The 19,374-nt window shown below is 42.6% G+C and overlaps 2 protein-coding genes across 4 annotated transcripts; one reads left to right on the forward strand and one right to left on the reverse strand.

Annotated features, from left to right (window-relative positions):
* Positions 1-1,016: 1,016 nt before the first annotated feature.
* Positions 1,017-10,099, reverse strand: pus10 (pseudouridine synthase 10). Of its 3 annotated transcripts, XM_034687089.1 has the most exons (19): positions 9,300-9,496; positions 9,212-9,222; positions 7,901-8,034; positions 7,565-7,810; positions 7,393-7,479; positions 7,112-7,146; positions 6,914-7,028; positions 6,776-6,837; positions 6,630-6,675; positions 5,859-5,923; positions 5,694-5,779; positions 5,489-5,614; positions 5,351-5,407; positions 5,173-5,249; positions 3,605-3,660; positions 3,408-3,525; positions 2,966-3,108; positions 2,703-2,802; positions 1,017-1,376 (listed from the first exon to the last, which is right to left on the reverse strand). In XM_034687089.1, exons 3-19 carry the CDS (start codon positions 8,024-8,026, stop codon positions 1,338-1,340), a joined length of 1,584 nt encoding a protein of 527 aa, XP_034542980.1. In that variant the 5' UTR covers positions 8,027-8,034; positions 9,212-9,222; positions 9,300-9,496; the 3' UTR covers positions 1,017-1,337. The 3 variants fall into 3 exon arrangements, with proteins under 3 accessions (XP_034542980.1, XP_034542978.1, XP_034542979.1); XM_034687087.1 differs by lacking the exons at positions 9,212-9,222; positions 9,300-9,496 and adding an exon at positions 10,066-10,099; XM_034687088.1 differs by having other exon boundaries at positions 9,212-9,495.
* On the forward strand, positions 9,526-15,543 carry cct4 (chaperonin containing TCP1, subunit 4 (delta)). The gene is made up of 13 exons (XM_034687086.1): positions 9,526-9,836; positions 10,888-10,940; positions 11,033-11,122; positions 11,211-11,319; positions 11,736-12,000; positions 12,108-12,240; positions 12,379-12,518; positions 12,628-12,724; positions 14,229-14,339; positions 14,443-14,573; positions 14,840-15,074; positions 15,182-15,295; positions 15,380-15,543. Exons 1-13 carry the CDS (start codon positions 9,719-9,721, stop codon positions 15,392-15,394), a joined length of 1,611 nt encoding a protein of 536 aa, XP_034542977.1. The 5' UTR covers positions 9,526-9,718; the 3' UTR covers positions 15,395-15,543.
* Positions 15,544-19,374: the final 3,831 nt, after the last annotated feature.

Consider the following 19,374-nt stretch of genomic DNA (forward strand, 5'->3'; position numbering starts at 1 on the left):
AAGAGGAATGCCATTAATCACAGATGACACCATAGAAGCAGACGGACAGGCAGGTATCATTATGAGCAACACAACAGTTAGCCTGTTAGCATGAAGAGACTCAGCTGGCGCTGTTTTTAGATGGTGCTATATTTCATCACAGATGGAAAAAACAATGACTGTGAGCGGTTTTTTGGAAAAAATTGAAAAAAAATGTGAAATTTTTTTCTGAAAAAAACTTAAAAAAAAAAAAAATTACGAACAAAAATTTAAATAAAAAAATTTGACCAAAAAAGTTGACTTGGAGCCTTTCGAAAAAATGAATTTCCCTCAAATTTGAAATTGTGCTCCAAAAGCAGAAAACATGAAAAAAAGTGAAAATTTTGCACCTGCGGTTAAAAACATGGAAAAAGCAATGAATGAATCAACACCAGTAGAGGGCAGTAACACAAAGAGGAATGTCCATTCATCACAGATGACACCATAGAAGCAGACGGACAGGCAGGTATCATTATGAGCAACACAACAGTTAGCCTGTTAGCATGAAGAGACTCAGCTGGTCTGTTTTAGATGGTGCTATATTTCATCACAGATGGATTCACTGAATCAACACGTGAGAGGAGATAAGCGCGAGTAGCAAAGACGTTTCAACACGCCTTTAAAATCTAATGCTACATACTACCTCGTAGGTACTGCCTACTGTGTTTGAAGCTAGTCTCTAGTCTGACTGTTCTGTTGGATCTGGTGATCTGGTCTGCAGTACGCTGGACCAGACTTCACTGGATTTCCAGTTTGACTTCCTTCTCCAAGTTTAGAAAATTGACTAACAATGCCTGAAAACAAAAATCTTACCAGCAAATTTGTAATTAAATACTTTTAAATGATGGAGTATAACGCTGAGATTGTGAATTAAGCTTCATGAAACATGAAGTCCAGATGAGACCCGAACACGGCCCCTGGTCTTAAGATGAACAGGGTTCACAAACTGACGTGACTCTCTCGCCCACAGAACAAAATGAACAGTAACTTCAGTCCACTGGGTGACACCAAGATCAAAACTCAAGTTTTATTTAATATTTTTGAGCCATAAGATACAGAAACATAATCAGGGGGTGGGACTTAAGTCTTTTTACAAAAATAACTTCCCTTTATGTAACCACAACAGAAACACTGAAGACAGCGTCAGAACGAGTCCACATGATTACAGGATCAGGCTTCTCCAGCAGCCGGAGGGGTTCATGTTTTCCTCTTCCAACCAGTGATAGTTTCTTTCAGAACCTCTGAACCAGAACCAGTTTAGTCCAAGTGAGATCGGACCCCGGGGCCTCTCAGGTCCAGAGCCAGGTTTGTGGCAGTGTTTATTCAGGTATGGATGGAGGCCAGTCCACGTCCACAGACTGAGAGGAAACAAACACATCACATGAGACTCTGTGTGTTAGGTCTTCAATAACATGCAGAGACAAACATGTTTACAAATCAACAACAACAACGCTCTCAGACAACCGGACGTCTAGAGCACACGATCTGGTCGTTTGTTGGACTTAGACAGGACTTCCACCAGATCCGTGTCCGGTCCGTCTCAGATCGGCACAGTGCGCCCTGGTCTGTCAACGCAGCACGGAGCAGGACCGCCGGACAGCTGGAGTCAAAGTTACTAACCATAGACCTTTCTGGGGTCCCTTAGCTCCCTTGTCTCGTAGGTTTATTCCTTCTTTCTTTCTTTCTTTTTTGCTTCTTTCTTCTTTCTTTCTTTTTTTCATTCCTTCTTTCCTTCTTTCTTTCTTTCTTTCTTTCTTTCATCTTCTTTCCTTCTTTCTTTCTTTCATTCTTTTCCTTCCTTCCTTCTTTCTTTTTTTCTTTCATTCATTTTTCCTTCTTCCTTCTTTCCTTCATTCCTTCTTTCATTCCTTCTTTCTTCCTTCCTTCTTTCCTTCTTTCTTTCCTACTTTTTTCCTTCTTTCTTTCTTTCTTCTTTCATTCCTTCTTTCCTTCCTTCTTTCATTCCTTCTTTCTTTCATTCTTTTTTCCTTGCTTCTTTCTTTCTTTTTTTCCTTCTTTCTTTCATTCCTTCTTTCCTTCATTCCTTCTTTCCTTCATTCCTTCTTTCATTCCTTCTTTCATTCCTTCTTTCTTTCATTCCTTCTTTCCTTCTTTCTTTCATTCCTTCTTTCCTTCTTTCTTTCATTCCTTCTTTCCTTCTTTCTTTCCTACTTTTTTCCTTCTTTCTTTCTCTTTTTTTGCTTCTTTCTTTCTTCTTTCTTTCTTTCTTCTTTCTTTCTTTCTTTCCTTCATTCCTTCTTTCCTTCTTTCTTTCATTCTTTCTTTCCTTGCTTCTTGCTTTCCTTTCTTTCTTTCCTTCTTCTTTCTTTCTTTGCTCTTTCTCTTACTGATTTTGTATTAAGGACTTTCCACAGAGTGTTTTATTCTGAAAATTAACCGGATGTTTTCATCTTGTTTTGGTGAAACCTGACTTCCTGTCCCGCTCCATCTGCTCTGTTGAGATTGATGCGTCGTGCTCCGGCATCCGGCTCAAATAGAAGTCTTGTGTCTCTGATCCGGAGGACTCCGACCTGCCGGATCAGAGACACAACTGGAACGCAACGGAGCGGATCCAGTGGAAGTTAACACATTGACTAGAATAGAAACCTAACAGATCAGAGACGGACCGTACATGGATCTGGTGGGATTTGGCCGTAAGGGTTCAGAAAGGATGTGGCTCTCACCTCCACGTCCAGCTCCAGGATGTCGGTGTCACTCTTCAGAAGCTCACACAGGTTGGGTTTCGTTCGTCCGAAGTCCCCGTGGACGAACTCTTTAATGTAACTGTCGGCTGACGTTGAGGAACTTAATTTTACTTTATGATCAGTTCAGGTTTTACACCCTCTCTCTCTGGGTGAAGTTTGGGGACACTCTAACGTCCCTGCATGTAGTAACTGTTTACATGTATTGCCCCCAAAGATGGTGGACTACTGCTTTGTGAGGATACGTCCCGGCCTGCGTCTTCAGCCCCAGGTGGAAGTGATGAGCGTCCAGGTATCTGGTGTTCATGCTGTGGATGACTCTCTGACGTACGGCCAGCGCCCGCCGGTGTAACACCCTCAGAGGAGTCTTCTGGTCCAGAGTCAGATCCTGACGGGGGGAAGAAGAAAGGCAGAGTGACTCAATAACTCTGCAGACATGAAGAAGAAGAAGAAGAAGAAGAAGAAGAAGAAGAAGAAGAAGAAGAAGAAGAAGAAGAAGAAGAAGAAGAAGAAGAAGAAGAAGAAGAAGAAGAAGAAGAAGAAGAAGAAGAAGAAGAAGAAGAAGAAGAAGAAGAAGAAGAAGAAGAAGAAGAAGAAGAAGAAGAAGAAGAAGAAGAAGAAGAAGAAGAAGAAGAAGAAGAAGAAGAAGACATCGTAAAGATGAACTGCTTCTCGACTCTAAGCGACCTTGATGTCGTCGATGAAGGTGATGTCCTCCTTCTCGATGGGGTTCTGGGTCCAGATGAGTGCCGTGTAGGACTTGGTCTTCTCCTCCTCTCCCTCCTTCATGCGGCTCATGGCCTCTCTGAAGACGAAGAGGTGTCAGTTTGGTGTTGGAGAGTTTTAATGAAGCTGCTCAGTCTGACTGTTTGGTGGTCTCTTACCTCGTAACGATCTGAAGGTCTCTCACTTTGATTTTGTCTGAAGACGTGTTTATGGTCTGAACGGAAAAAACAAGATTACTCTGTGGAGTGTTCAAGAACATTTTCAGAACACAGGACTTCACACTGATCGTCAGCTCTTCCTCTCCTCAGTGGAAACTTTCTGTGATATGCAAGTCATCATTTTTTAACTGAATTTGTTTCCATGGAATTAAAACTGTTTCCACCGCAAGAACTTTCCCCAGGTACCAGGAACCTTTGGGTACTTAGGGCGTTTTTTGACTGCACAAACTTTACCCCGGAACTAGGGACTTGACCCCTGAACTACGTGCGTTTCGACCGGTGGACGGTCCACAGGGTCTAAAAAGCCCCTGCTTGGGGGGGTAGTACTTTTTAAAGGTCTTGGGACTTTCGGTGGGAACATATACAACGGCATTTGTGGAGTTTACACAGCTGTTGAAACACAGAGGGAGTTCCTGGGAATGCAAACTAGTTTAGTTTTTATTAAGATTTCAAAATATCCTCATCAGATATTTAATGATGGTCTAAAGACGTTTATGAGGGATGCATCCGGCTGAGAGTCTCCAGTTAACAGGGTCGCCGTTTAAACCGAAACACCGGCCGATCTCTGCGATCACGGCTTTTTGAGTTCAAAAGGATTTTAAAGCCGTGTTGAAACGTCTTTGCTACTCGCGCTTATCTCCTCTCACGTGTTGATTCAGTGAATCCATCTGTGATGAAATATAGCACCATCTAAAACAGACCAGCTGAGTCTCTTCATGCTAACAGGCTAACTGTTGTGTTGCTTAGAATGATACCTGCCTGTCCGTCTGCTTCTATGGTGTCATCTGTGATGAATGGCATTCCTCTTTGTGTTACTGCCCTCTACTGGTCTGGTGGTGTAGTGCATTTACTTTATTCCCTCCATACGTCACTGGCCTGATTTACACAATCTACCCGGGACTTCAGCCCGCGGTCGAAACGCAGACAACAATGGGGGCACAGGAACCTTTTAGTTCAGGGTAAAGTAGTTCTGGGGGCTAAAAGACCCTGGAACTCTTGTTCGAAATGCACCTTTTGTTGCCTGGTTTTGGCCTTTACCTTGACCTCAACTTCTCAAATCTCAACTTCTTTAGTTTGCAGACTTTTGGAGCTTTTTCTCTTGATTTAAAAACAAACATCAACAGGAGCATATATTAGTTTACAGCATCATTTCTTTGAATTTATTTATTATCTAACATTTTTGGTGTTTCAATTAGATGGTGAGGAATGTGCTGCACTGACTGAAACTTGCTGAAACGTGCAGCAACATGCCAAATTCTAGGAAATACATGACGACGCAAACGTATTGATTGTGTATTTGTAGTTCACTTTCTGTTCATGCAGTTGTTTTGGTTCTTTGCATTACGCTCTGTCCATTTGTTGTTATTGCTTCATGTGTTTTTGAAGTCATTTGCATCACGTTTCCTCTCCGTACAACTCATATGCACAATACAGTCAGAGGGGTCTCATACAGGTCACTGATGTGTGTTTGTGTGTGATTATTCTTGGAGAGAGATGATGACGCTGACCTCCTGCAGCTGCTTCATCTCCTCTTTACTCAGCCTGGATCTGTGAGGATTCAGCAGCTCCATCGCAAACGGGCGACCTGCCGATCAGAGCAAAAAGAAGAAACGACATCATTCCTTCAAGGGACAAAGTATTCTGAGACGCAGATCTTAAAAATGAGTCAAAGTTTGAGTGTATTACCGTTCCCTAGAGTCCGAACATCCACGTCCTCTCGACCGGACGAGGAGAAATTAAACCCTGTGACCGAACAAACAAAGGAAGATGAGTGTAGTTCATCCTTCACTCTGACTCTGCTCTGACAGTGAAGTGTGGACTCACCATCCGCCCTGAAAGACAACAGGATGGGCGCAGCGATCAGCTCCTCCACCGAGGACTCCATCCTCCTCTCTCCATCGATCAGCCAGGGCGTCTGAGGCAGACTGCGGGAGAACTTATTATACCTCCCTGAACGACAGGATCAACGTCAGGACGGAACACAAACCTCACAAACATCAAAATTACTTTCTTTAAAAGCTTCAAATACCCGCCACGAAGACGGACACGTGGAGACACTGGACGTCCTGAGGGCTGCAGCTGCAGGTCGGCTGAGCCGGAGGACTCGGGTAGTGTCTGAAACAGAACAGGGACAGTTTCAGACGAGTGTTCTTCTTAAAGATACAGAGAACGAAGAGATGAATATGATGCTCACTTCAGAAATTTGACGTCAGATATCTTTTCCAGAGCTTTGACCACGGCCATCCTGGTGAACACAGACTGCAGAGACAGAGAGGAAGAGGGTTGAATCAGATGCAGGAGCCTCATTGGTCAACAGAGCTTCCAATCATAGTGTTAATATGGAAAACGACTGGGCCACTGTTTGTTTTTTAAGTTCTACCTTTTTTCTCAGAATTCTGCCTTTAAGGTCAAAGGTTGAATTCTACGATTGAAGGCAGAATTCCAGAATCAAAATCAGAATTCTAAGATAGATGTCAGAATTCTAAAATCAAAGTCCGAATTCTAGAATCAAAGGCAGAATTCTGGAATCAATGTCAGAATTCTAGAATCAAAGGCAGAATTCTAGAATCAAAGGCAGAATTCTAGAATCAAAGTCAGAATTCTAGAATCAAAGTCAGAATTCTGGAATCAAAGTCAGAAATCTGGAATCAATGTCAGAATTCTAGAATCAAAGGCAGAATTCTAGAATCAAAGGCAGAATTCTAGAATCAAAGGCAGAATTCTGGAATCAATGTCAGAATTCTAGAATCAAATTCTAGAATCAAAGGCAGAATTCTGGAATCAATGTCAGAATTCGAGAATCAAATTCTAGAATCAAAGGCAGAATTCGAGAATCAAAGTCAGAATTCTAGAATCAAAAGCAAAATTCTAGAATCAAAGTCTGAATTCTAGAAGCAAAAGCAAAATTCTAGAATGAAAGTCAGACTTCAAACTGAACCACAGGTGACCTCCTCAGTTTCCTCACCTGTTTGTTCTTGGTGGGCTTGAAGCAGTCGGGACATGTTGTCGCTCTGTGGGAGGAACAGAAAAGACAGAAACAACCTTCAGAGATCAGAAACATCTGATCCTCCTTTAACTTCAGGTCAAAGTGACGTTTGAACCCGGACTTACAGGAAGTGACAGTCTGCATCCGTCTCAGGGTGAGTGAACTCCACACCGACCTCGAACATGCTCTGAAATAACAAAGTGATGATTTGAAGTCTCCTCACTTTAAGTGATACCGTCTCCTTCTTTAGAGATACAACCTACCCTGGTAACCACAGCCACGCCCCCCAGCTCCTTTGAGACCTGGCCCTGCATGATCCACTTGAAGGCTTCCTTCACCTGGATGACGTCATCCTTGTCGACGGCGACGCTCTTCTCTCTGAGTGAGTTTAAAGAGGGAAATCAAACAAACCACAGAACACCTGAACGCCACACGCAGCGGTCTCTGAAACACGGACTCACCTCAGTTCTTTCTTCACGTGGAGCCAACAGGAGTGCTGCAGGACGCAGAAATACACGCTACTGTCAGGGGGCGGAGTCAGGACAGGATACAACACGACACAGCAAGATACATTACGACATGACATGACCAGAACTGATCTGATATGACAGGACAACATGATAAGACATGATATGATACTATAAGATAAGTTTCCCAGCCCACAGTAACTCTGATATCATGACACAGTGATTCTGGGATGATGAAGACATGAATAGAGGATGAAGAATCCGAGGAGACTGACCTCTCGGACACAAAGCTGAGCCGGCAGAGACACGGACAGGACCAGAGTATCGAACTCGTACTTCTCTGCTTTCACCGCCTCTGCGATCTGTGAACGTCAACACAAACAACATGAAGCTCACCTGAACGCGTCACACTCTGACACCGCGGTGACGGATTCACACTGAACGCACCTTTACGGCCTGCGGCGAGCCACAGAGCTCCTGGAGGATCCCCAAACACACCACACACACACTCCTCTCTTCATCCCTCACTCTGTCTCCAGCAGCTTCCTCACTGGACTCCAGTTTCACTCTCTTACTGGGGGGGTCTTCAGGCGGCTCCGGCCCCGCTGCATCATGGGATTTGTTGTTCTCTTCTGTGGACTCTTTGCCGTTTTCTGTGTCGCTGATGAAAGCTTTGAGTTCTTCGAGTGTTTCCTGCGGCAGACGGAGAATGAAACAGAGAGGGTCACACACGAAGAGGGAATGACAGCACACACACACACACTCACACACACACACACACACCTGGGGGGGTCGTCTGTACGCAGCCTGAACGCTCACACAGCAGAACCTGAGGACGCAGCGAGCGCAGCAGCCGGCCGTCAGAAGCTTCTGGATGATTGGTTTGTCTTTCTCTTTCAGCGGCAGCATGACTCGACCTGCAGGAGGAACAGGGACGTGTGTGAGGACAGGACTCTGACAAACTTAAACATGCACATCTGTCACTGACAGTATGAGACACTTTAACGCTTCTTTAAATAACTTTGTTTTTCTCTTGTTTTTTGCACTATCTGCACAGTTGTCCCTTTAAATGTCTGTTTACTTCTAAGAGTTCTATTTTTTTATCATATTTACTGTACTGTTTTTTTTATTGTCGTCTGCTGTTCTACTTATTTATGTATATTTTTACTACATAGGAGAATTAGCTTTGTTCTATGTGAATATAACTTGACTAAATCACTTACTGTACTGTAAACATGGCTAAGAGCACAAAGGACCATGGACATTTTCTTTAAAAAATGGGTCCAAAAAAATAAAAATAAAATATAAAATAAATATTAAAAAAAAAAAAAAATTAGATAGACAACACAAAATAAAAGTTAAATAAAAAATAAACACAATAAAATACATTAAATTAACAAAATAAAACTAAAACAATGAATGAAACCAAATAAAGTTCAATAAAATAAAAAACATTAAATGAACAAAAAAAACTACAAAAATGGAATAATACAAATAAAAGAAAAATATGGTTCAAGTAAATAAATAAAATAAAATACATTAAATTAACAAAATAAAATTAAAAATCTACAAAAGTAAAATAAAAAAAACAAAAAACGTAATAAATAACAAATTACAAAAAATTAATTAAACTTAATTAAAAACAACAACTAAAATAAAATAACAAATAATTAAACGAAATAAAATCTAACAAAATATTTAAAAAATATATAAAATAAAATTACAATGAAACGAAATAAAATAAATAAAACTAATAACAGGAAAACCAAATTAAAATAAATTAAAAACTCAACTAAATGAAATAATAAGATGAGACAGAGATAAAGCTAAACATGCAAAATTCAGAGGTGGGACAAAAACCTTTCAGAGAGGCTAACATTAAAATCACAGCTTCTGAAAACTCTTCTCCAAACATCAGATTTAAGAGTTCACAGAAAACCTGAAAACAGACCAAAACACCCGCATGCTGTCTGCACTCTGCTGTAAGCTAAGCTAACTGAGCTAACACTGAGGTTATATGGAGCTCTGATGAAATGACACGAACACAGACAGCTCAGTGAGCAGCTGATAAACAAACACGAGTTTTAAACCCACCTGACACAGAGCTGGATAATTCAAGGAGATATGAATGGATGAAATCAGACTCAGTAACTTGTTAACATGTTCATGAAATCATCCTCACCACTGATTCAGACCAAACAGACTAAAGTAATCGAACAGGATCAGCTGAGCAGAACTCTGTGGCTCTTACAGGATTTAAAACACTACTTTAACAGACTGCAGCTTTATAAACATGATGATTTATGATGTGAGGATGAATAAAAGAGATTATGAGCTCAAAAGAACACAGAAAGAGGTTTCACTCAGATCGGCACTCGATTCCTCTTGTCTGGCTACGTCATCACCGAGCGCCGCGCAGTTTGACAGCCGGGTCCTTCTTCTCTGCAACGGCCGGCGGCTCTCGAAGGTTCTAACAGGGACCGGGTGGAGAATCCTTAATCTGAGTCCATCTGAAGCCGAACCGAGCTGTACAGGTCCCGGGACGATCCAGAACCCTTCTGAAGACTCATCTTCACATTTACCATCGAGTATAAAGTTACGATGCCCGAAGCTAAAGCGGGACTAAGAGTTTCAAACATGAGCAAGTACAAAGGAGGGGCGTATGTGGACCGCGACAAGCCGGCCCAGATCAGGTTCAGTAACATCTCTGCTGCTAAAGGTGAGTCAGAAATTACAGATATATTAAAACTGCTAACAAACAGAGAAAATAAATAACCTCTCTGCTGTTTCTGACTCACTGGGACCTTTCTGCATCACAATGAGGGAGTTGGCTCCAATAACACCAAACCCTGATTCACAAAGTGCTAATTTAACAACCTGTCTCTATTTTAACATTTCCATCACAGCCACAGTCTTTAAATTGTGCTTAATAATTCATGATAACCCACTTTTAAATTCGGCATGCATAACTTCACCACATAATACTTCCTCTTCTTAAATTCTGACTTATTCTGGGCTACAATGAGGCTCAAATGCACGAGCAGAAGGCCCCATTATATGTGATGTTTGTAAATGGGGTTTGGTGCAGAGTGATGCTCCCTCCCTGCAGGATGCTCGTGACTCAACACAATCTCAGAATTTCATTTTCACTCAAAAATAAAGGTTTTAAAAATCTGAAACTGTGTTTCAAAGAGGATGTAGACCCTTATACACAATGTAGTCCAGATCAGATATATATTTGTAAAGTGGTTTTGGATCAGGACCATCAGGACCTTGTTCCCCAAAACAGACAGAATGGAAGATGCGAATAAGATGCTAACTTCAGGGACCGGAAGTAGTATTCTGCTTTGATGCATTGTTATAAACTTAATATTTTTTAATTCTGATTTCCCATTGTTCCTGTCTTAGTCAGACTTGTGAATTATTTATGTGCTTTGTTTATTTCACAATCTGTGGCACCAACAAAAGTACATAAATAAAGTAGAAAATGTCATTTTTTAAGTTGTTTCTGTATGAAAGTGTCGTCTTCTTTCAAAAGCACTTATAAATAATGTGTATGTATTGTATATTTTAGACTAAGGCTCAAGGGAAAGGATAGGAAAGTGAATGTTTGCAGCTTTATGTTGATATTTTAATCATAAATTTGCACCTCTCCAGCCCTGGTCACAAACAAATAACAACATTAAATTCAGATTCCTCACGTTTATAAAAACCTGGATGTTGCGTTGATGATGTTCACTCCACTGATGCATCACCGTCTTCTCTCACAGCTGTCGCAGATGCCATCAGAACGAGCCTGGGGCCCAAAGGCATGGACAAGATGGTCAGTGAACACGTCTCATCTTCAGAATTTAAGGCTCTGAGTCAAACACACACGTGTGTTCCCGAAAGCTGATTTGTTTTCCTTTGTATCAGATCCAGGATGAGAAAGGTGATGTGACCATCACCAACGACGGCGCCACCATCCTGAAGCAGATGCAGGTTCTCCACCCTGCGGCCAAAATGGTACGTTCCACTGAATCATGAACAGCTCTTCATGTATGTCTTTATGAAATGTTCTTTGATTTAATGTGTGGTGTGGTTCCTGTTTCAGCTGGTGGAACTATCAAAAGCCCAGGACATCGAGGCCGGTGACGGCACCACCTCTGTTGTGGTGATCGCTGGAGCTCTGCTGGACGCCTGCTACAAACTGCTGCAGAAAGGTGAGGCAGATATATGAAGCTTCTGTCTGTGCAGGCGTGCTTTGTTCCTCTTGAAATGTTGGAGCTTTAGGTGCATTTGGACCAAGAGTTCTGGGGTCTTTTAGCCCCCAGAACTACTTTACCTGGAACTAAAAGGTTCCTGTGCCCCCATTGTTGTCTGCGTTTCGACCGCGGGCTGAAGTCCTGGGTAGATAGTTCAAATCAGGCCAGTAACATATGGAGAATTTTAAAAAAGTTCCTTCGGTTGAAAACACCTTTAGATAAAGAGAAAGTCCCTCAGGATCAGATAGTTCAGATTCATCCTTCTTGGTTTCTGGATTAGACAAACATACCTGTAAGTTATAAACCTGGACTTCAGTTAGGATGTGATAGCACCTTTAACTTGAATGTGTCCCCCCCTGCCCCCGTCCCCTCAGGTATCCACCCCACCACCATCTCCGAGTCGTTCCAGAAAGCCGTGGACAAAGGCGTGGAGGTTCTGACGGGCATGAGCCGGCCGGTGCAGCTGAGCGACCGCGAGACGCTGCTCAACAGCGCCACCACGTCGCTGTGCTCCAAGGTGGTGTCGCAGTACTCCAGCCTGCTGGCGCCCATGAGCGTGGACGCCGTCATGAGAGTCATCGACCCCGCCACCGCCACCAGCGTGGACCTGCAGGACATCAAGATCATCAAGAAGCTCGGGTGAGGGTCTCTCTCTGATGCTGGTCTCACCGTCTGTGGTTTTCAGCTCTCTTTGATTTTATGATGTTACAAGGAATTGTATAAATGACGCATTATTGTACGTTCAGTGGGACCATCGATGACTGCGAGCTTGTAGAGGGTCTGGTGCTGACACAGAGGGTGGCCAACAGCAGTGTGACCCGTGTGGAGAAAGCCAAGATCGGTCTCATCCAGTTCTGTCTCTCTCCTCCTAAAACTGACGTGAGTCTCCTTAAAACCATCCGCTCTTCAGTCTGCTTCCAAAGGCTGTTTTATGTCCGACTTAATGCAGAGAGAGAATTCATCTTTCCATCTTTCTGTGGAACACAAAAGCTAAACTCTCCCCTCCTCCTCCTTCAGATGGATAACCAGATCGTGGTGTCGGACTACGCTCAGATGGACCGCGTGCTGCGGGAGGAGCGCTCCTACATCCTCAACATGGTCAAACAGATCAAGAAGGCCGGCTGCAACGTGCTGCTCATTCAGAAGTCCATCCTCAGGTACAGCTCACACCAGATCAGATCCACGTCCCTGTGTGTTCCTGTCTTACTCCACATGTAGACCATGAAGGAGTTTTATTCTAACCACAAAGTGTCCTCCTGGTTACAGAGACGCCCTGAGCGACCTCGCCCTGCACTTCCTCAACAAAATGAAGATCATGGTGGTGAAGGAGATCGAGAGAGAGGACATCGAGTTCATCTGCAAGGTGAAAAGACTAGACTAGACTTTTGATCTAGTCTACATTAAGATATAGAGTCTGTGCTCAGAGATCTGGATTATCAGCATGAAAGGGGAGTTCCAGTCTCTGTTTGTAGTCTGAGGAGCATCGACCAATCAGGTTAGCATGCAGAGCAACAGCAGGTGTTCTAGAATTCTGACATCATCAAAGACATAATTCCAGAATTCTGTCTTTGATGATGTCAGAATTCTAGAACTAATGGAACATTCTGAAAATAAAGGGTCAGACCTAATCCTCCTAACCCGCCTTCATAGACCTCCATTCAACAAACAAACATTGTAGACGTAGTTTTCTTCTCCTCTTGAGGACAGACCTGACAAAGCTTTTTACTTTCAGCTACAACTAACCTGTAATTACAGATTCTGATTCAGAGACATGTTGAATCTGGATCTCAGGGGTCTGGGTTTTAGTCTGAGATGGGTTCTGGTCTCTGTCTGTAGTCTGAGTAGTATCGGCCAATCAGGTGTCGGCAGGAAAAACAGTCTGTATGGAGAGCAACAGCAGGTGTTCTAGAATTCTGACTTTGGAGGAGGAAAGAGGAAAGGAGAGGAAATGAGAAAGAGAAGGATGAAAATTAGGAAAGAGGAGAAGAGGTGAGAAAAAAAGAGGACAAGATGTAAGACAAGAGAAGAGGAAAGGAAAGAAGAGAGGAGGGGAGGGGAGGTGGAAAGAGGAGAGGAGAAGTTTGGAAGGAAAGTGGGAATAAGACGGTGAAAGAAAAGAGGAGAGAAGGAAAAAGGAAGACAGAAGGAGGAGAGAAAAATGAGTTGAGAGAGAGGGGAAGAAAGAAAGAAGAGAGCAGAGGAGGGAAGAATAAAGGACATGAAAGAAAAAAAGGAGAGGAAAGGAGGAGGGGAGAGGAAGACAAAATTCTGGAATTCTGTCTTTGATGATGTCAGAATTCTGTCTTTGATGATGTCAGAATTCTGTCTTTGATGATGTCAGAGTTCTGTCTTTGATGATGTCAGAATTCTGTCTTTGATGATGTCAGAATTCTTTGATGTCAGAATTCTTTGATGTCAGAATTCTTTGATGTCAGAATTCTTTGATGTCAGAATTCTTTGATGTCAGAATTCTGTCTTTGATGATGTCAGAATTCTGTGGTGTCAGAATTCTAGAACAAATGGAACATTCCGTCAAATTGCACATGACAATATTCTCATCAGTGTTGCAGAATAATTTGAGGTTTAATTTGTCTTTTCATACTAATAGAGGATTATTAAAAACACTTTTTGACGTGATGAAACTGCAGAATCTGCATATTGAAGCCTTGGTGTTAAATATGACATCAAGACGATCGTAATCCATCCTCGTTTCTCTAAACAGTCTTCGTTTAACGCCCGAGTGAAGAGTTTTTGATTGTCCTACATGTTCATACCCAAAGCTGTAGTCAATATCACTTTGTCCACAAGGGGACGCCAAAGTCTTCCTCACAGGAGCTTTCATTAACGGTCTCTCCTCTCCCCTGCAGACTCTCGGCACCAAGCCCATCGCCCACATCGACCACTTCACTCCAGAGATGCTCGGCACGGCAGAGCTCGCCGAGGAGGTCAACCTGGACGGCTCGGGCAAGCTGGTGAAGGTACGACTCCCAGACATCCTTCTGTAATCTTCAGGATTAAGATACAAACAAGTTTTAAAAACACTCTGGTTCTGAGAAACTGACTCTGTGGTTTTGGTTCCAGATCACAGGCTGCGCCAGCCCTGGGAAGACGGTGAGCATCGTGGTGCGAGGCTCCAACAAGCTGGTGATCGAGGAGGCCGAGCGCTCCATCCACGACGCTCTGTGTGTCATCCGCTGCCTGGTGAAGAAGAGGTCTGTTTAAAACTCAAAGTCTCTTCAAAACATTCGTCACTTTGACCTCCGACAAAGGCGCTCCTGCAGCTGTGAATCCTGCGGGAGCGTAACGACCGGAGGAACAGTAAAGTGGACGCTCTCTTTTTATCATCGGGTTGTTTCAGCAACTCGATCGAGGAGCGTTCACACATTACATCGACCCTTTAAAGACTTTAAAGAAGGATATCTGATATTTGTTCTAGTCTCATGGACTTGTTGCAATAACTGACTTGTCTTGTCCTCAGGGCTCTGATAGCCGGCGGCGGCGCTCCAGAGATCGAGCTGGCGGTGCGTCTGGCAGAGTACTCGCGCGCACTCGGCGGCATGGAGGCGTACTGCGTGCGGGCGTACAGCGACGCCCTGGAGGTGATCCCCTCCACGCTGGCTGAGAACGCCGGTCTGAACCCCATCTCCACCGTGACGGAGCTCCGCAACAGGCACGCTCAGGGAGACAAGGTGGCCGGCATCAACGTCCGCAAGGTCTGCTCTCCTCCTGAGTTGATGTAGTAACAGGAGACTGTCTGACTCTCCTGATGTTACGACTTTGATAAAGACGTGAAGACACTGACTTGTTCTCTCTGTTACAGGGAGGAATCTCCAACATCCTGGAGGAGCTGGTGGTTCAGCCTTTACTGGTTTCCATCAGCGCTCTGACCCTGGCCACAGAGACGGTCCGCAGCATCCTCAAGATCGACGACGTGGTACGACTCAGCATTTTTATGGAGTGAACAGAAAATCTATCTGTTCTTAATCTGGGTCTGATCATCCTCTCTGTCTCGTTCCAGGTGAACACCCGATAAGAGATTCCCGTCTGTCCCGTGAGTTCTGTTCTAAGCCTGCTCGTACCGTGAGGGATCAGAGGACATCGGTCCGTTCAGATTTCCACTGTAGTTGTTACGTTGCATAATTTAATAAACAAGGCTTGTCTTTTTTTTTTGTTGACACTCCATGCTGTTGCCCGTGTGATTCTTTCACCCTCTTTAAGAGTCTTATTTGTGTGTATGGAAAATGTTTTGGAGGAGCTCTGAGGGAGGAGGGGAGGGGTTAGACGGAGTCATGAGGAAATGCTACATTCAAATTCATGCTAGTTTTCCAAGACTGCCAATCCCAGCTTTAAAGCATGCGCCCCATGTACAGAAGCTGTAGTCCTCGGAGTAGCGGTCGCTGATTTGACTTCCGGCCCTCAACCGTTTGCTGCATGTCCCCCTCTCCACTCCCTTGTTTCTGGTCTCTCTATAGCTGTCCTTTCATTAAAGGCAAAAATAAACATCTAAAATGAAAAAGTCACATATAATTACAAAACAAACAATACTGTCCAAATACTACAAACATTATAGTGTCCAAAATGTGTTTTATTCATGTGTATTTTTTAACACAACAGGGTGACAAAATTAAAATATTCTGGACTTTAATCTTTTTTTTTGTGTGTGTGTAATTCTCTTTTTATTGAGATATCTTGTCATTTTTATTACACTAACAATACATCTTAAAAACATGAATATTTCTTAATTTTTTAGTAAAACAAAATGCGTATAAAGTAAATAAAAAAATAAATAAAAAAAAACTGATAATAGGATGTCGTTACACATGAAAAAATATATCCAAATATCTCAATTCTAAAATCATTTTTCTTTTTTCAGTCATATACACTGCAAAAACTCAAAATCTGACCAAGTGAAATATTCTCATGTTAAGTCTAAATGTCTTCTCCCACTTAATTTAAGATACATTTACTTCACAAGTACTTTACATCTTAAATATCTTGTTCAAACAATCTTGAAATGATCTTGTTTTGAGTCGTAATTTAGAAGAAACAAGGTTTATTTAACATTTCACATATTTTTCAAGCTGAGATCTTATTTGTAGAAGATGGATAATCTTGATTTAATACAAACACTTTACTTGATTTGAGGAAATTACTTTTATTGAACAATCTATCAGAAAACAACTCAGGTGATAAAAGAAAGAAAGAGAATTTGTTTTTTTAAGGGTGGGTTTCAGTTTTCAGACACTGTCTCTTTAAATCAGATATAAATCTTCCTCCTCAAACTCCATGCACACAATGAAACAGCTCCTTTAGAGCAGAGCTGTCTTCTCCTAAAGAACAACATGACTGAATATTAGTATATCCAGCTCACTATGAGAAGACATTAGATCTCAACATGAGACAATTCAACTTTGTCATCTTATTTCAAGAACAAGATGGTCTTAAACCTAGAGAAGTGCTGCTATAATACAACTCAGATTAAGGTGAATATATCTCAAATGAAGAAGTTGACATGAAATGTATTAGTGCAGAAATATTTTTTTGGGTGAAAAAATACTAATTGTTATCATTCCTGTCTTATTCTGAGACACTTTAAAATACTGGTAAAATATTAATTAAATATTGTAAATAAAGGGGTTAGGGTTAGGATTAGGGTTAGGGTTAAGATTAGGGTTAGGGTTAAGATTATGATTATGATTAGGGTTAGGGTTAGGGTTATGATTAGGGTTAGGGTTAGGGTTAGGGTTATGATTAGGGTTAAGATTAGGGTTAGGGTTAGGGTTAGGGTTAGGATTAGGGTTAGGGTTAAGATTAGGGTTAGGGTTAAGATTAGGGTTAGGGTTAGGGTTAAGATTAGGGTTAGGGTTAGGGTTAGGGTTAGGGTTAGGGTTAAGATTAGGGTTAAGATTAGGGTTAGGGTTAGGGTTAAGATTAGGGTTAGGGTTAGGGTTAGGGTTAGGATGAGGGTTAGGGTTAGGGTTAAGATTAGGGTTAGGGTTAGGGTTAGGGTTAAGATTAGGGTTAGGATTAGGGTTAGGGTTAGGGTTAAGATTAGGGTTAGGGTTAGGGTTAAGGTTAGGGTTAGGGTTAGGGTTAGGGTTAGGGTTAAGATTAGGGTTAGGGTTAGGGTTAAGGTTAGGGTTAGGGTTAGGGTTAAGATTAGGGTTAGGGTTAGGGTTAGGATTAGGGTTAGGATTAGGGTTAGGGTTAAGATTAGGGTTAGGATTAGGGTTAGGGTTAGGGTTAGGATTAGGGTTACGGTTAGGATTAGGGTTAGGATTAGGGTTAGGATTAGGGTTAGGTATAGGGTTAGGATTAGGGTTAGGGTTAAGATTAGGGTTAGGATTAGGGTTAGGGTTAGGGTTAAGATTAGGGTTAGGGTTAGGGTTAAGATTAGGGTTAGGGTTAGGATTAGGGTTAGGGTTAGGGTTAGGATTAGGGTTAGGGTTAGGGTTAGGGTTAAGATTAGGGTTAGGGTTAGGATTAGGGTTAGGATTAGGGTAAGAGTTAGGATTAGGGTTAAGATTAGGGTTAGGATTAGGGTTAGGGTTAGGGTTAGGGTTAGGGTTAAGATTAGGGTTAGGGTTAGGATTAGGGTTAGGGTTAGGGTTAAGATTAGGGTTAGGGTTAGGATTAGGGTTAGGATTAGGGTTAGGGTTAAGATTAGGATTAGGGTTAGGATTAGGGTTAGGATTAGGGTTAGGCTTAGGGTTAGGGTTAGGGTTAGGATTAGGGTTAGGGTTAGGGTTAAGATTAGGGTTAGGGTTAGGGTTAAGATTAGGGTTAGGGTTAGGATTAGGGTTAGGGTTAGGGTTAGGATTAGGGTTAGGGTTAGGGTTAAGATTAGGGTTAGGGTTAAGATTAGGGTTAGGGTTAGGATTAGGGTTAGGGTTAAGATTAGGGTTAGGGTTAGGGTTAGGGTTAAGATTAGGGTTAGGGTTAGGGTTAGGGTTAGGGTTAGGATTAGGGTTAGGGTTAGGGTTAAGATTAGGGTTAGGGTTAGGGTTAGGGTTAAGATTAGGGTTAGGATTAGGGTTAGGGTTAGGGTTAAGATTAGGGTTAGGGTTAGGGTTAGGGTTAGGGTTAGGGTTAAGATTAGGGTTAGGGTTAGGGTTAGGGTTAAGGTTAGGGTTAGGGTTAGGGTTATGGTTAGGGTTAAGATTAGGGTTAGGGATTGGGTTAGGATTAGGGTTAGGGTTAAGATTAGGGTTAGGATTAGGGTTAGGGTTAGGGTTAGGGTTAGGATTAGGGTTACGGTTAGGATTAGGGTTAGGGTTAGGGTTAGGGTTAGGGTTAGGATTAGGGTTAGGCTTAGGGTTAGGCTTAGGGTTAGGGTTAGGTAAGCAGAACCAGAATCAAACTCAAGCAAACCCAACCAGTACCCAAGCAGACCAGAACCGAACCAGAACCGAACCAGAACCGAACCAGAACCGAACCAGAACCGAACCAGAACTGAACCGAACCTGAACCAGAACCAGAACTGAATCAGAACCGAACCGAATCAGAACCGATCCGAATCAGAACCGAACCTGAACCAGAACCGAACCAGAACCGTACCAGAACTGAACCTGAACCAGAACCAGAACCAAACCGAACCGAACCGTAACCAGAACCGAACCTGAGCCAGAACCGAACCAGAACCGAACTCAAACAAACAGAACCAGAACCAAACTCAAGCAAACAGAACCAGAACCAGAACCAAGTTAAGCAAACAGAACCAGAACCAAGTTAAGCAAACAGAACCAGAACCAGAACAAACTCAAGTAAACAGAACCAGAACCAAACTGGAGCAAACATTATTAATGTCCTCATGGTGGGCTTGGATGGTCTGATCCGGTTTCTCCTCTCAGTGAGTAATTGCACGGTCTTTGAGAAGAACCCTAACCCTAACCCTCTCAGAAGGAACAGATGAAGCCACGATACACAGCCTCCCCTCCATCACCTGTATCCTATATCCTCACATGTGATTGGCCGCATGGCCGCCATGCTGACCAATCAAAACAAAGTTCTGCT

Source organism: Notolabrus celidotus, chromosome 7 (assembly GCF_009762535.1).
Source record: "Notolabrus celidotus isolate fNotCel1 chromosome 7, fNotCel1.pri, whole genome shotgun sequence".
In the NCBI taxonomy this organism is placed as follows: domain Eukaryota; kingdom Metazoa; phylum Chordata; class Actinopteri; order Labriformes; family Labridae; genus Notolabrus; species Notolabrus celidotus.

What these genes read in the sequence shown, in the direction of transcription:
- cct4 (XM_034687086.1), top strand. Translation starts at nt 9,719, where the DNA reads ATGCCCGAAGCTAAAGCGGGACTAAGAGTTTCAAACATGAGCAAGTAC. An exon ending in TAACATCTCTGCTGCTAAAG is followed by an intron (nt 9,837 to 10,887) that starts GTGAGTCAGAAA and finishes CTTCTCTCACAG; the next exon opens with CTGTCGCAGATGCCATCAGA. An exon ending in TCCACCCTGCGGCCAAAATG is followed by an intron (nt 11,123 to 11,210) that starts GTACGTTCCACT and finishes TTCCTGTTTCAG; the next exon opens with CTGGTGGAACTATCAAAAGC.
- pus10 (XM_034687087.1), bottom strand. An exon ending in GCGTGGCTGTGGTTACCAGG is followed by an intron (nt 6,838 to 6,913) that starts GTAGGTTGTATC and finishes TTGTTATTTCAG; the next exon opens with AGCATGTTCGAGGTCGGTGT. An exon ending in CGTGTCCGTCTTCGTGGCGG is followed by an intron (nt 5,615 to 5,693) that starts GTATTTGAAGCT and finishes CCTGTCGTTCAG; the next exon opens with GGAGGTATAATAAGTTCTCC.